Raw genomic sequence first — 14,764 nt, 5'->3', positions numbered from 1 at the left:
ATAAACATTGTGTACAGTTTTATTTAACATTTAAAAGTCCTAAAATAAGTCAACATCACACAACCTACATCACCTACTAATTTCATCCTCACAAATGTTTGCCTGCACTGTGCAAATGGGGCAGAAGGAAAAGCTCTACGAAATAGAGACATTGACTCCACTCCAAACACTTGTGAATGCCATTTTTGAGGCAACAGAGCACTCAGGATCTATCTACACCTTGGCTGCAGAATAACACTTCTCTCATTTCAGTACCTGTGCTCTCTAGTTACTTTTATGCAATATACCAGCCCTGTCACTGCACAATATCAAACATTCCTTAGTAAAGAAACTCACAAGATCAATTCTTTTTTGTTCTTGGCACAGGACAACATCACAACACCCACCTCTTAGATACAAGATTAGCATACCTCCAGCACAGAACGATACTGGCACACAGGCCTGAAATCAGCTTATCAGGGTAGCGCTGAACACAGTGAACCAGCTTGGATCCAAGCTGTACTGTCCTGGATTCGGAGGACTAGTGAGTACTGGTGGAGGTGCATCAGCAGATCTTACTGGTCTGATGCAATGCTTGTGGGAAGAGGAGGAAGGTTTGATGAGAGCAAGCCAGCTGTGTGCAACTGCTACCGCTGTGTTAGGCTCTCCAGCACACAGTAAATCATTTATATTATTAGTTTTACTCCCCACTCTTCCAGTCTCCCCTTGTCTTAGATAAGGGTTTGAAATATAGCTGCTACCCATATACTTTGCTGTACCAAAGTAAGATTCTAGGACAAGGATGGATGAAAAGACAAATAAGTCTTGGTTAGCAAGCCAGGGGAGCCTATCTTTAGCTTTTCACATGGAAATCTGGTTTTGCAAAGCAGAACAGGGAACAGAGTTTCAGGGTAAAATTTAGACATGACCCTACTGCAGGCAGAAGAGAAACAAGCCCTGGTCAGTCAAGCAGGTAGATGCTGTTGTTTACTATGAGACCAACCTAACAAAAAAACCAACCAAACAAAAAAAACCAAAAACAAAACACCTCTTCAGTTCTTATTTGAGGATTATTTTAACAGATAGGAAGTTCAGAAGTTAAAATCACTTCCTCAATAAGCCCACAGAGCATTCAAGTACAGTGATGAGTCTACAAGAGCAACACTTGGTCCTCCTTACACTAGAGCTAGTGAGCAACAGGTTAGTGTTTTAAGGCTAAAGCATTGTGAATAGTAAGCAAATTGTTTCTTCCTGTCAAGTTATTGCCACTTGCTTTGTAGGACACTCAAACTGAAACCTAGTGGTCAAGAGCTTCTTTAAATCCAGAGTGGACTTTTTTTTTTAATTTATTTTTTTAAAAAAACACTTCCTCAAGTCCCAGGTAAATAAAATTACTCAGAAATTTAATATAGGTAAAACACCTCCAAAAGAACAGAGAAGCCTAAACTGCTTTAATACATCTTTAGAAAAAAAGACACTGGAGTAGATGATTCCTTTAATCCCACACAGCTGAGAAATTTTGACAGCAGATTTTTACCAGAAAGCTTTCATTTTTCTTGTCCTCCATCTCCAAGCACCACGATTTTTCCCGTTTCTCCACCTCTCGAACAGACTATGTACCTTGATAACAAACAGTCTCTCTTCCCCTCACCCAAATTATTTTTTCCTACACAACTGGAAACAGCTTTAGTGCACAGAAGAACATGTCACACACTGTCTACCTTTAGGCCAGCAAGCAGCGCAGCACAAACAAGGCAGCTGTTTCGAAGGAGATGACAGCCACACTACTGCATTTCGGGGGTTTTACTTCAGAATATAGTTCTGTAGTATAATCCTGTGGACTTGCCACTCAGTGGCTGGGGTGCATCATCCAGTTTTATTTCATCCTAAAGCAACCCAGTTCTTACACTCCAAGGCAGGTCTGCAATGTGCACTAAGGTGCAGAGGAGACCCCCTTAATTGCATATTTCTAAGCTGAACTCTCTGTGTAGGTGCACCAATCAAAGACTAATTCATTTATAAAATAGACTGGACCAGCTTATTTTCTAAAGCATATATTAGTGAATGTGAACAAAATCAGAACTGCATTCTGGTGTGATACATTATTATTGACAGGCTGACAATTACATAGAAAAAACCCTATTTCTCCAGGATATCTAAAAAACTTTTTAAAAATCACACACCTTAAGAAACAAGCTCAGTCCAACTACACCACGTGGTTCACCATCCTTTTATGATGACTTCAACATCAAACAAGATACAGAAATGCTTTTTCATCAAGAAGAATTCAAGATGTTTATATAAGAACAACTCATATTAATCTTTAAGCATAGCATCCATGGAAAACACTAGTAGAGAGGCTCTTAAGCTCCAGTTACAAAATGAGTACTGGGGCCTTCTGTTCATTTTGGCATTTATAGAGCACCAGTACCTTCACCTGTTAGAAACGTCAAATAGAGATGCTCAAGATGAAACTATGCTTGGAATCAAGTGATAATAATAATCAATGCCAAGCAAAAAAACCAACCCTACACTACCTTTTTATTTATTACCTGCTCCTGCTTTAATCCATCTCCGGATTTGGTTTTTTGGTCAACAGTATTTCATGTGTTCTGACAGTTGTGCTCACGACACTTTTTGCTGCACAAGGATGGAAAGACTACACATGAAAAAAGGAAAGTATAAATACCAGAGATCATGGTATCACCCTGTTTCAAAAAGCATTCTTGTTTAAACAAAAAAACATCTTCCAGTTTAAAAAGCAGCATTTCTGAGAAACACTCAACAAGACAGGATATTTCAGTACAGAGCTGAACCTGAACAAGCTACGTTTCACACAATAGCTTAACGGAGAGGTAACACAGATGTAATCATACAGTTTGCAGCTCTAGTACAGTAAGCAAAACAAGAGGCTACGTGCTTCTGTTCAGCCGCATAGCAGTCATTTTAAAAATACCATTACAGGTCCACCTAAAACGAACACTGCAGAGAGGGCAACAGTGGTTGAACCATTGAAACAATGGAGGTTTCAATCAAAAAAATAAAAAAAATTGCATTTACTCATAGCACCCGTTCTCTTCCACAGTATCAAACATGCTTCCAACACCAGTGAGCCCCCAGCTCTGTTCTCCTGGCCCCTTCCTACTCCCAGCATGGTTGGAAAAGTCATAAGGAGTAAAGGCAACGGCTAAGAGGTTACAGAGTGTGTGCTATCAGCACAAGGGATTCTTCCTGGCACACTTTTGGGAATAGACTAGAAGAGAATTACTGATCATCCTCTAGCTTTACAGCCCAGAGTTGAGATGACAGAGCATGATCCACACTCATTTTGAGAATTGTCACATTCCTCCCTCCTCCTTCCAAAAGCATATCATAGAACTAGTACAGCACAAAGTTCTACACATACTGCAATTTTACTTTGAATCTCAAGAATGAAACAAATCTAGACTTCATCTTCTAATCAACAATCTCTTCAATTCACATCTGAAATGCTATCCAAGGCACTGCTGGGGGGAATAAAAAAAATAGGCTTTAGATCACAATTAAATTCATATACTCACTGAAGGAACACAAATTGAGAAACCTTAACTAAGTAGTCTAGCAAACAATGTCCACTTCACCTTCAAGTCTGATACAGCAAAAAATACGTTGGTGGAGTTGGTAGCATTGTTATGGTCAGTTTTTTCTTTTAGAGGACAGTAAGACACAGCTTTTCTCCAGAGTCATGCAATTCAAAAATCTACCTCAACTTCAGCTCTTTTGATTAACTGGAGGCACTCGCTCTACCTTGCAGCACCCTCCACACTCCCCACGTACTGTCACGCTGAGGATCTGGCCGGCCTGAGACCATGTCCACGTGAGTCACCAGGGCTCGCAGGCTGCCTGCCCCGCAGCAGGAGGCCAGGCCCTGTTCCCAGCCCCGGGTGCCCACCACGTTCCTGGCCTGCGAGCGAGCGCACCATCAGGAGGCCTGGCAGCAGCTAAAGGCACCAAGTGTTCTGGCTCAACAGATGCAGATTTTCCCACAAAGCAGAGTTTAACACCCCCACTCCCCCGCCAAAACCTACTAGCTCTACTGCTAACATGCTATGAAGACCAATACTAATGCATTATTCTCACTTATAGGCAGAGCATAGCAATACTAGCTTAACCACACTGTAGATCTTTGTCTTCAGTCAAATTAGTCTTTCAACAACATCCATCTTAGGAAGATTTGCATTTTTTTTAAATACTATTTCACACTTTCAAGAGTTTAAAAGCATCTCTGAAAACAGCCAAATCAATAATCTTCATCTTCAAAAAGCAAAATTAAGGAGTTCCGAAGCGTTGGTTTCATAGCCTAGAATAACATTTAACACATCTAGTGCTGCTTTTCCTGCAAAGTTTGCATAGGAGCCCAAGTAAACAGTCACAGTGAATGGGTAAAATGTGAGATTGGCCCTTTAGTTAGAAAATAAGGGGGGGGAAAAAAAAAGCTATTTAAAAGAAAATAAGGCTCTGGTCTACTTATCTGGTAATAAATAGTTCAAGTTTCAGAAATACTTGTGAATGCCATATCTTACACCAAAAGAAACTTTGTCTTTCAAATACTGTGCAGAGTGAATATGCAGATCAATACAATCTATGGGCAAACACAGATTCTGATCTGCACAATAATCAAGTCTCATTAGAAGAATGTACTTTCTCCTTGGCACTTTACTAAAGCCTTAAACCTAGAACATGCTGCTTACAACTGAAGTTGATTATTACACAACTATTTTCTACCTATTCTAAAATTAGCAGGAAAAATGTAAAGCAAAAGATTCCTTTAAATTACAACCTGCTATGCTTTTTTTGCAGCAGCAGGGGGGTGGGTGTAGAAGCACAAGAGTTACATGTTATGTGGTACACAGAATAAAGTTTAAAAGGAAGAAAAAATCCAAGACTCCAAACCTACAAGCGTGAATTACTTAAATAACAATCTGCATTTAAATTTTCAGAACAGAAGCAACTGCTCTTTCCATTGATTATTTGTAGCCTATGTTATTAAATAAAATCAGGGATACAGACATTCAAAATACAGAAAGTGAAGAAGAGGATCACTGAGGACTGGAGACATCCAGAATCTTCTCACAGGGCCCTTGGGTTCACACTGCTCTCCCCTCCAAAAGCACTGATTTCCAGAAGACAAGTCACATGGTACAGAAATTACTTCTTCCCATTTGATTCTAACTGTATGAAGTATGAAAACACTGCAGGAGATAGCACTAAGTTTTGTCTCTTCTTGTTCACAATAAGCTCAGAACATCATTCTCGTACCATTCCTGCAAATCATAGCTCCTTCTGGCAAGCTTTTTTAAAAAAATAGGCAAGGGTGAACACTGTAGACTAAATGTCTGCAACATTAATTACCTTTTTCCATCGTTGCAGTGTGAGACAATCAGCATTTAACACCATATTAGTTTTCCCATGAAGTTTAAAAAGAATAAATGCTCATTTTCAAGATATCACAGAAATGTTTTGTGCTTATTTTTAGCTACACCACAAAGCCAGCTTACAAGGCCTAGGCCTTCTTCTGTAAATGCCAAAGAAGTATTTTTTGAAAAAAAACCCATGTGCAAAACTCAAATACTAATAGCACAACAGAGGAGGAGACAGCCAATAAAGATTACACGTGTCAGGAACCACTAACTTCACAAAGCACCTTCCCTCCTACAGAACATCTCACTACAAAAATACAACTAGGGAGATCCAACTCTACTGTTTGATTCTATATTTCAAGCTTCTATTTTTAAAATAAAAGCAACCTTTGCACTGAGGATGAGTTAAGCCTCTTAGTGCAAACATGTCTACTTTTGTCTAGTTTATCCTGTAGTCTTAAGGGCTTACATCTTTGAATGTGTCCAAGATCAAATAAAGAACCAAATAAAAAGATGAAAAAATAAACTGCTACAGTGGCTATGAACAACAGATGCTGGTTTCCATTCAAAGCCTCTGGCATCTCATCAATAGTAAAAAGCAGCAACACACTTCAGGAATTGCAAACTAAAAGCAATTGCTTTTTCATCTGTAGAAACAGAACTAGTTAAAATCTTTTTCATTAAGAATTAACCTAGCAACACAGACTCCCCCTTCCTGTGAAGGCAGGTAGCAGGTGAAAGCACAAGTATTTAACTAACTTCAAAGACAAATTATAAAAATGACAACCAGAGTTCTGTCCATCATATCTATCAAGTTAATTTCTTTCTTTTCATTCAATTTAAAAATCAATTCCTTTCAAAAACTTCACCACCTCCTTGCATGAACTTGAATTTTTACAAGAGACCTCAATTTCAGAATGTACCAAACTATTTCTTTTAGAAGAATGAATCACTCAAATTACTACTGTGGGTTGGTTGTTTGGGGTGGTGTTTCCCCTTTTTTTTTTGGGTGGGGAGGGGGGAAGTGTTTAAGGGAGAGGTACATTACTATGCACAAAATCCATTAGTATAGTGCTTTCTCCTCATCACACCAGTTCCTGCAAAAGGATGTTCACTAAACTCACAAAACAAAAGGCAGACAGCAAGAAGCAGTCACTCAGGACAGGGAGAAAGTAGTAAGACTAGCATGCTTATGCATGTTTAAAAGCATTTTAATATGCCTTTTGCTACCCAATGTGTTGCCTCTCAAGAAAGTGAATGTGCTTTTTAAAGGATGTTCTCTATTGCAACCCATTTAGTACCTTTATAAGCTAAAAGGAGCTAGAGTACTTCATTGCATGCTTGCTACAGGGATGCCAACTAATAATTCCTAAGTCTTTAGTAAAATAGATTTTCACGTGTTTTGTTTTTTAGATTTTGAGACATGCACTGCAGTATATAAAATACAAACCTACCACTTGCACCAGCAAGAACCGTTTCACTGTCTTTGGCCTTACTTGTCCAATTCCAAAATAGATGCTTAATTTTTAAAAAAATTACCTTTTTGCCTGCATACACACAGAGCACACATCCTTCTTTCAAAGACTTAAGTGATAAGGCAGTTAAATAGAAATGAGCAGGTAAAAACTGTTTGGTGGGGGATTCTCAAACAGTATTAAGTGGAATTTATTTTGTCCTCAAAAAGAACTCAACAATCAGGATTTGCATGAGTGCTCCTTAAACAAATTAAGTGACTTCTTTTTCTTTTCTTGAATTTGTTGTGTTTAACAGAGGAGGAGCAATTGTTGGCTTTTAACCTGCCAGTCATTTATGCTGAAAGTCAGCCTTCTGAAAATACACAAATTCCATGACAAAACCCAAACCAAACACAGTGGAAGATGTATTGCAAGACTGGAGGAGAGGGGTGCTTAGTACTTCACAGGCAATGGAAGATGTTAGTGTTCAGAAATAAAAATATTGCCATGACTGACTCAAAAGGTGTATGGTGGTAAAATAGGAATGGCCATCTCTCTCTGCTAAGCAAATAGAGAACAGAGTCTCCTGAATTCATTATCAAGAATGGACACTGCATATCCTACCTACATTTCATCCAGTTTTTCAGTACTTTATTCTGCATGCGGGTTTTTTTAATCCTTCCAATAATGCTTGGCTAGTAGGTTCACTAAGTTCACACATTATTCACAGCATATCTGGAGAGAAAGATAGGCCTCTCCCATTTACCTCCTTTTTCTTTCCCTCCTGTATCAGCTTCCCTCCTGCCCCTGCAGCTGCTTATCTGCCTTGCACCAAACAATTCTGCCTGCATACCTCACTACTAACTTGTAAACCTCCAACCATATTTCTAGCTGTTCATACATCCTTTTCCACAGTCCAGGTCAGACCACCAAGTACTTGCATTTGCCAGAAGCCAAACCTTTTACATGTAAAACAGATGGTTTCAGTGTCTCAAGGTTCTTGTAAAAGCTTAATCAATTTAAGATTATTCTGTGTATTTGCTACAGATTAGCTTTCTAGGTATTCCTCTGGTTTTCTTCCTTGACAAAAGTTAAAACACAAATGCATCTCCTATCACCTCAGGCATCTTTCCTGAAGATCTCTGCCTCAAACTCAACAAGTTTCTCTTTCACCCTGCAGTTCAGGGTCAGAAGCTCCAATTTCATTTCTTCCAGAAACAGAAAAATACATCTGACACCTCTGTTTTACAGCAGAGCCTATTCATTTGCCACCTCCCTTTGCAGAGTCAGTGGTAATTAGTTACATTCTACACCAGCACAGCTTCGATGTGAAAGCAGAATTTAAAAATGCAGGCAAAAGCTTCTCTACCACTAAAAAAAGAGATGGCAAAGTTAGTCTCCCTGAGTCTGACCTTATGACTTCGCAGTTTTGAAGCACTATTTTAGTACCATAAATGAACAAGTTAGTTACTTATAGTAACTACTCTTCGACGGATGCTTAAAAGAGCCTTCTACAAATTCCTATCCCAGTCTCTAAGGTACCCCAATCCAAAACCAAAATCAAAGGTCATCAAGCTCAACCACTTATGAGAATTTCAGGGAAACCGAAGAGGTTGCTCAGAGTCCATCACGAAGGGCTGCTTCCACAGGAGAGCTCTTTATCACTGAAACGTAGGTTCAGACTAGCAGGGAACAGCAACAGAACTGGAAGGCAGTCCCAGCTTGCATTTCTCAAACTGTAACATGTTTCACATACATTGTATTAAGGATTTTGAGCAGACAGCTACATACGTATTTCTGCGCTCAAATTCAGGGAGCCTGTTTTTATAGTGCAGACATAACTGACTCCCTAATTTAGTGTAACGCATAACAGAAAGAGGAAAATACATGTAATTTCAGATTCAGCAGAGTAAAATATAAGAACTTAAGTTTTCTCAGTCCTCTGACTTATGACTAGATCATTTATGAAGGTCATACTACAGAGCCTCACAAGACCATAAAATAAAAGCCAGATTTCTGTGACCCTATCATCAATAATATTTCTCAAACACTTAAGAAAGGCCACATCACTGCCAGCAGCCAGGTATCCGTCACAAGAGAACAGGGCAGTCTAGTTAATCAGTAACTTCACATAAGACCACCATTGCTTTTTTTGTCTGGGCCTGAACTAGCAGCACAAATCCACAAGTGGACCACAAACTGCTGGATATGAGGTTTAACAAAAACCAAGAATGGAAAAAAAAAAAAGCGCTAAACCTTGCTTTCCTTTTCAAAACCTGTTTTTAGGCAGAGGTTTTGGTATGAGCTTACAGAGAAACCTAGGTAGATCTTGCTGAAGCCTCCTTCCCTCTTTTCTGCATCACTGGAAACAAGAAAAGCTTGGCGGAAGCAGGCAGGTGAGAAGGCTCTTCCCTTCTCCCCATACTTTTACTCTAGCACCACTACTTCAGGAAAAAACAAATAAAATGGCTTAAGATTCTGTCTGTTTATCCCACAGCATGTGCTTAGATGTAGGGAAACACATATACTTGATAGAGGGGAAAAAATAGCAGCTGAGGATGATAAAAGTTTATCTGATTTCAAAAAAAGCAACTGGGCAAATACATAGAAGAAGCCACAGAAGACCATTACTGGCATACCAACCCTCAGCATGCGCCCCTGAACTGCAAACCTTGGGAGCCTGGGAAAGTGCTCTGCAGAACTGTCAGTAATACAGTTGGCCTGTTTTCACCCTCCTCCCTAGGCATTTGCTATCAGCCACCTTTTGCTTAAAGGGATGAGGAAGGTGGAGCTGGTACTGCAACAGCAGGTCAACGCACAGATGGGATGGAGCAGGCTCCGAGCTCTAACAATCCATGAATATAAAGTCTTCAAAACAAGGACATTATCAGGTACCATATTAATTGAATCAAGTAATGTATTTATCTTAGCTAGAAGGCCAAGAACATAAAATACTGTGCCAGGCACCAAGGCTGTTCTTAAACCCATTTTTCTCACCCAAGAGAAAAATGGATACACATGGAAGAGTAAATTCCTTCAACACCTAAATTTAAGCACTAGTGTTTCAATTGTAATAAACACCTGCCACATGCTACTGGACACAAAGGAGTTTTACTGTAGGTATCATTAGCTTCCCAAGCGTGCCAAATACCCAAAACCAGAATGGGCCAGCTTACTTCAAGGCTGCCAACGCACCACTAGCTTGAGACAGACTCACTTGACAGCATCCTACTGTGATTTTAATCTAAAAACAGTGGAGGAAAAGCATATATACAGTATATACATTAGGTTGAACATTCTCCCTTCATGAAGCAACAGACTGTTTTTTCCCTCCTAGTCCATAAAAGGAGAGTCTTGACCGAACATTCAACAGAACTTACAGGTATTTCTCCATTGACTTATACAGGATCACATCATTAGACAACTGCAGGTTTATAAATTTCATAACTTGCTCTTAAAATATTGAATATTTGTTTTTTATTGGAGAGCATTTTGGAAGCAAAGTAAGTGTTGTAAATGGATGCATCATAATTACTGTCACAAATCACCATCTATACATTATGTAACTAACAGGAGCAAATCAGCTGACGATGTTCCAGAGGCATTTGCTGCGGGAGAGGAACTGAGATTCCTACCATCCCCATCTCCCTGTCCCTGCCTCCCCAGGAGAGCACCCTGCCTCCTCTTTAGACACATGCCACCACAGTTCTTTGCAGAGCCACACTGCAAACTCAGAGACTAAATAATCCAATTTTAAAAAGTGGCACAGTTACAAGTAGTCAACTAAACAGAGGTGACTGGGAGAGGGGCCACGGGTCTCAAATAATTTCAAACTCTCTATACTTAAGACAGTTCCAAAAACATCATCTTACTTGCACAGATTTTAGCAAATTGCCTGTGCAGTAGCAGGATCCTTTCGCTTAGCAGAATACCACCATATGCATGATGTTTTCTTGAGATACACTTGTCCCTCAAAAGTGAACCAGCACCATTGATGTGAAGTACTTGAAGGCTACAGGTAAGCTAATTCGGAAACAAAAAAAAACAACGCACTCACCTTCACAGTTACCCCTCCTACAAGCTGAAGTTCCCATAATACCTCTACCTCCTGGGTGGTCTCAACTCCACAAGCTTATTTCCCTCAACTGCTTCACTGGTAACCTTAAGAACTATCTGTGAGATTATATAATTTAATTAGTGTAAATAAAAGAAAACAAGAGGATAAAGCATCCACTACCCAAAATCAGCCACTATTGCACATACTTGTAAAGCAGACTTGCAAAATAGTCACTCGTCAAGTTTGTTTTCTCCTTCCCTAAATCAAGACAGATAAAGTAACTAACTACAGCAGCATTAGCAAAGAAACTAAAATTTATTTCTTTTAAAAGCATGTTTTGTAAGACATACAGAATCTGGCTTAGACCACAAAGTTTTCCTGGCGTAACTATGGTTGTTAGAAAACACAAGAGAGTGGCATCATAAATGCCAGTAAAAGGTCTTGAGAATACATCTTCAAACAGAGGAAGAATCATGTTGTTGCTGTAAGGCTTTCTCTGCTCAAGTAAGAGACAGGATGACAGCCTAACCACACTAATTTATGCCATGAAGTCTTTACGTAATAGCTGGAGTTGCGATCATAATTATTATAATCATATATTTATTGGATCTGCAGCCTGTTCCTACACAAGTTACCAAGTTTTGAAAAAATATTTTAAGACTGTTTAAGGTTCCATGTAAAAATCAGCATGCTAAAAGGCAGAAAAATAAATTTCTAAGAAGAGACATTAACAAGTTAGAAGAACCAAAATATTTTTTTCCCCTTGGCTATTTACTGTGTGATTCCATACTATGATGGGTATCACACAGTCCCATTTCAATTACTATTTACTGAAACTGGGAACACAGTCAGATGCTTATTAGTACATTAGAATGTACACAGATGCTCATTAAACATAAGGATCTTCCTCAGCAAATCAGAGTATTTATGTGGTAACAACCTGTAGCATTACCACACAGACCTCCAGCAGCAGAGTTTTGTTTTTGGGTTTTTTTTTTATTAAATCACCAGTATGCTTATCATTGCAGTGAAAAGGTTTCTTCCTCCAACTTAAGAAAGGTCTACTTGCAAAATACTTGACATACAACTAGGAGAAAAAACCCTTAACAGAAGAAACCTACAGTTAACATTGACATAAAGACTTGGGTTTTGCATCCAGCCACAAATATGGATGGGGAAAAGGATGTGTGCCTTATGCCTAAAAAAAACCAAACCAAAACCAAAAAACCCTTTCCAAGGCAGACCTAGGTTTTTTGACAGATCACAGGTAACTCAAGAAGTATGGTTTCAACTCACAAATAGGATGACTTCCACACCTTCTTCTGAGGAAATGAAAGATGCAACAACAAACAACCAATACGGACTCACTAAATCACTTCTCTCACTTCACAAAGCAGGCTGCACTTCTTCACTGTGTAAATATATTGCTGATGAAAGGAGCCAAGATTCACAGTTCTTGATAATTAAGTTTCCTCATTATCTAAGATGTGAATAGACAGCATCAGTGAGTAGAGTTATTTTTACAAGTGCTCTTCAAGAAGTTTTAGCTGGGGTATCTAAAGAGGGTTCTTGTCTCTTCTTCTCTGGGATGTCCAGCAACAGATTTTTTTTTTACACAAACCTCTTTGGCCTTCAAGTATGGATCTAAGGCCCAACAGTTATGAAAACTACTGTAATACTCATGGCAAACACAGTCCTAATCTGGGACTATTCAGGAGGACTCAAACTCCCGTAGCAATGATGTTTCCTGTGGCATGCTTTATTTATTGAAGTATTTTAGAAGTTAAAATTAAGTCAGACGTTGCCATCAGCAAGTTGAATGCTACAGTTTCAGTGACATAGAGCACCGGTTTTTTTTTTTTTCCCCTCTTGCTCTAACGTCGCGGTGCAGTCGACATGATAAATGGCATGGCCCTACTTGCCTCAATCCTGAGGGAGGACAGAGGGGCAAGAGAAGCCAGCCAGGCAGACTCCAGGCCCAGTTGACCACAACCCTGCACGGAGATGTCTACCCGAGCCGCAATTACAAGCGCCTTACACAAGACCGGTGCGGGTTACAGGGCACAGACAGAGGAAGGAAGGAGGGGGCGAACCCCAAAACACACACACTGCCGCTTCTTCTTGCCTCGAGGAGGCAGAAAACAGCCCCTGGCGCCTCTGCCCCAAAACCCACAGCCGTGCCGGAGGCGGCAGCGGCGAGGAGGGCAGGGGGGGAGGGGGTCCGCGTCTGCCCCCTGCACCCCGCCGCCAGGGGGGTCCCGCAGGCGTGAGGAGAGCGCTGCCTCCTGCACTAATCTCGTGTGGCCGCGGCCCGGCCGGGGCACGACCTCCGCCGACCGGGGCGTAAAACGGCTCCGAGAGGGGCCGGGACGCGCGGCTCAGGGCTGAGGCGAAGCGCGGCCCCCGCCAGAGCCACCGCCTCACGGGAGGCGGGCGAGCACTGGCCCGGGAGGCGGAGCGCGGACGGCCGCCCGCCTCCCTCGGCACGCCGGGGCGGTGAATCACGCTCCCGTCCGTCTCCTCCCCCCCCCTCCTCCATCTCAGCAGCGCCCTCAGCCTCTCTCCTCCATACAAAAGCAAAATGTCCGCCATCTTCACAGGCTGCTGCTGCCGCCGCCGGGCCGGACGGGGCTGCGCCGTGCCGCCGCCACGCGAAGGGCGGCCCCGCAGCTGGGCCGGGGCGGCCGCAGGGGCTCCAGGGCGGCGGCTGTGGGGGGGTTATTACCTTGATGCAATAGGGCGGCTCGTCGAAGGTAACAAGCATGTACCTGTCGCCGCGGCTGGCCGGGTCCCGGGCCCGCAGCTGTGGAGAGAGCGAAGAGAAACGGCGTGAGCGGGCGAAAGGGGCGACCGGGGCGGCGAAGGCGGCCCCCCCTGGCCCCGAACTCACCTTCATGAAGATCTCCACGGCGCCCTTGGCGATGTCCAGGTAGCTGGTGCCCAGATACGCCCGCTGGTTCATGGAGGCGGACGTGTCTATGAGGAAGAGGAGGATCGGCATGGTCCAGGCAGAGCCCCGGCCCGCCGGGCACCCTGCGGGGAGGAGGGAGGAAGGGGGAAGAGGCTCACTCACTCCCCCGGCCGGCCGCCTGTCCGCCCGCCCGCCCCGGCCCCAGCTCCGGCTGCGGCCGCTGCGGCTCGTTACTGAGCTGCCTGTGTTCGCCGAGACTCAACTTCTCTTCCCTGAGCTTCCACCAGCACCATGTGACCAGCGCGCACGCCATTGGCTGCCAATTATACCTATATTTGCATATTCATGGCGGAGAGGGGGGAGCAGGGAGGCGGCGGGGTGACGAGGGACGCGGGAGGCGCCAGCGGACCCCTCCGCGCGCGCGCCGCACCTGTCACCCCGCTCCGCCCCTCTGCGGGGTTCGCCGCCCCCCGCCCCAGGGGCCGCCCCGCCCCGCCGCGGGGGCTCCCCGGGGAGAGAGAACGCTCGGTGGAGGCGCCGCCTCACGGACTCCCCCGCCCTCGGTAACCGTCCTGCGGCGGCGGCCCGTTCGTGCGGCTGAGTCACCGCACGGCCGCAGGGCGCCCAGCTGCTGTCTCACACCTGCCCGCCGCGGCCTACCCTCACCGTGGCCCGGCCTCGGCGGCTGCACGGCCCTCGACGGCCCCGGCGGCGCCTGGGGGAGCGGGCCGGAGCTGTGGGCTGGCTCTGGGGAACAGAGCGAAGCCACTCAGCTAATCACCTGGTGATATAATCGCTCCATTTTTGGTCTTCAGAGGTTTCACTTAAGCCCTCCACGTGCGATTGTTTCCCAGTCAGGTAACGGCCATCTTCCAAAGGCAGCAGCTGCGTTTGGGTGTCATGTACCGTCCTCACGTGCTTGCAGGGCACCTCAGGGAACCTGGATGAAGCAGGATGGCAATAA

General features: G+C 43.3%; 1 protein-coding gene across 2 annotated transcripts in view; it reads right to left on the bottom strand.

The window, feature by feature from the left end:
* LOC309408343 (integrator complex subunit 6-like) overlaps positions 1–13,890 on the bottom strand; it is a gene marked incomplete at both ends in the record, with an annotated part of 41,891 nt that extends 28,001 nt beyond the window's left edge. For both annotated transcript variants that reach the window (XM_082004152.1, XM_082004153.1), the window contains 2 exons: positions 13,615–13,692; positions 13,780–13,890. In XM_082004152.1, the coding sequence (XP_081860278.1) occupies positions 13,615–13,692; positions 13,780–13,890 (189 nt within the window). The remainder of the gene's footprint in view (positions 1–13,614; positions 13,693–13,779) is intronic.
* Positions 13,891–14,764: the final 874 nt, after the last annotated feature.

Source organism: Phaethon aethereus (genome assembly GCF_964289735.1).
Source record: "Phaethon aethereus genome assembly, chromosome: 10".
Classification (NCBI taxonomy): Eukaryota; Metazoa; Chordata; class Aves; order Phaethontiformes; family Phaethontidae; genus Phaethon; species Phaethon aethereus.
Note: the sequence above shows the minus strand (reverse complement) of the source record. Positions and strands in the feature narration are given on the sequence as shown.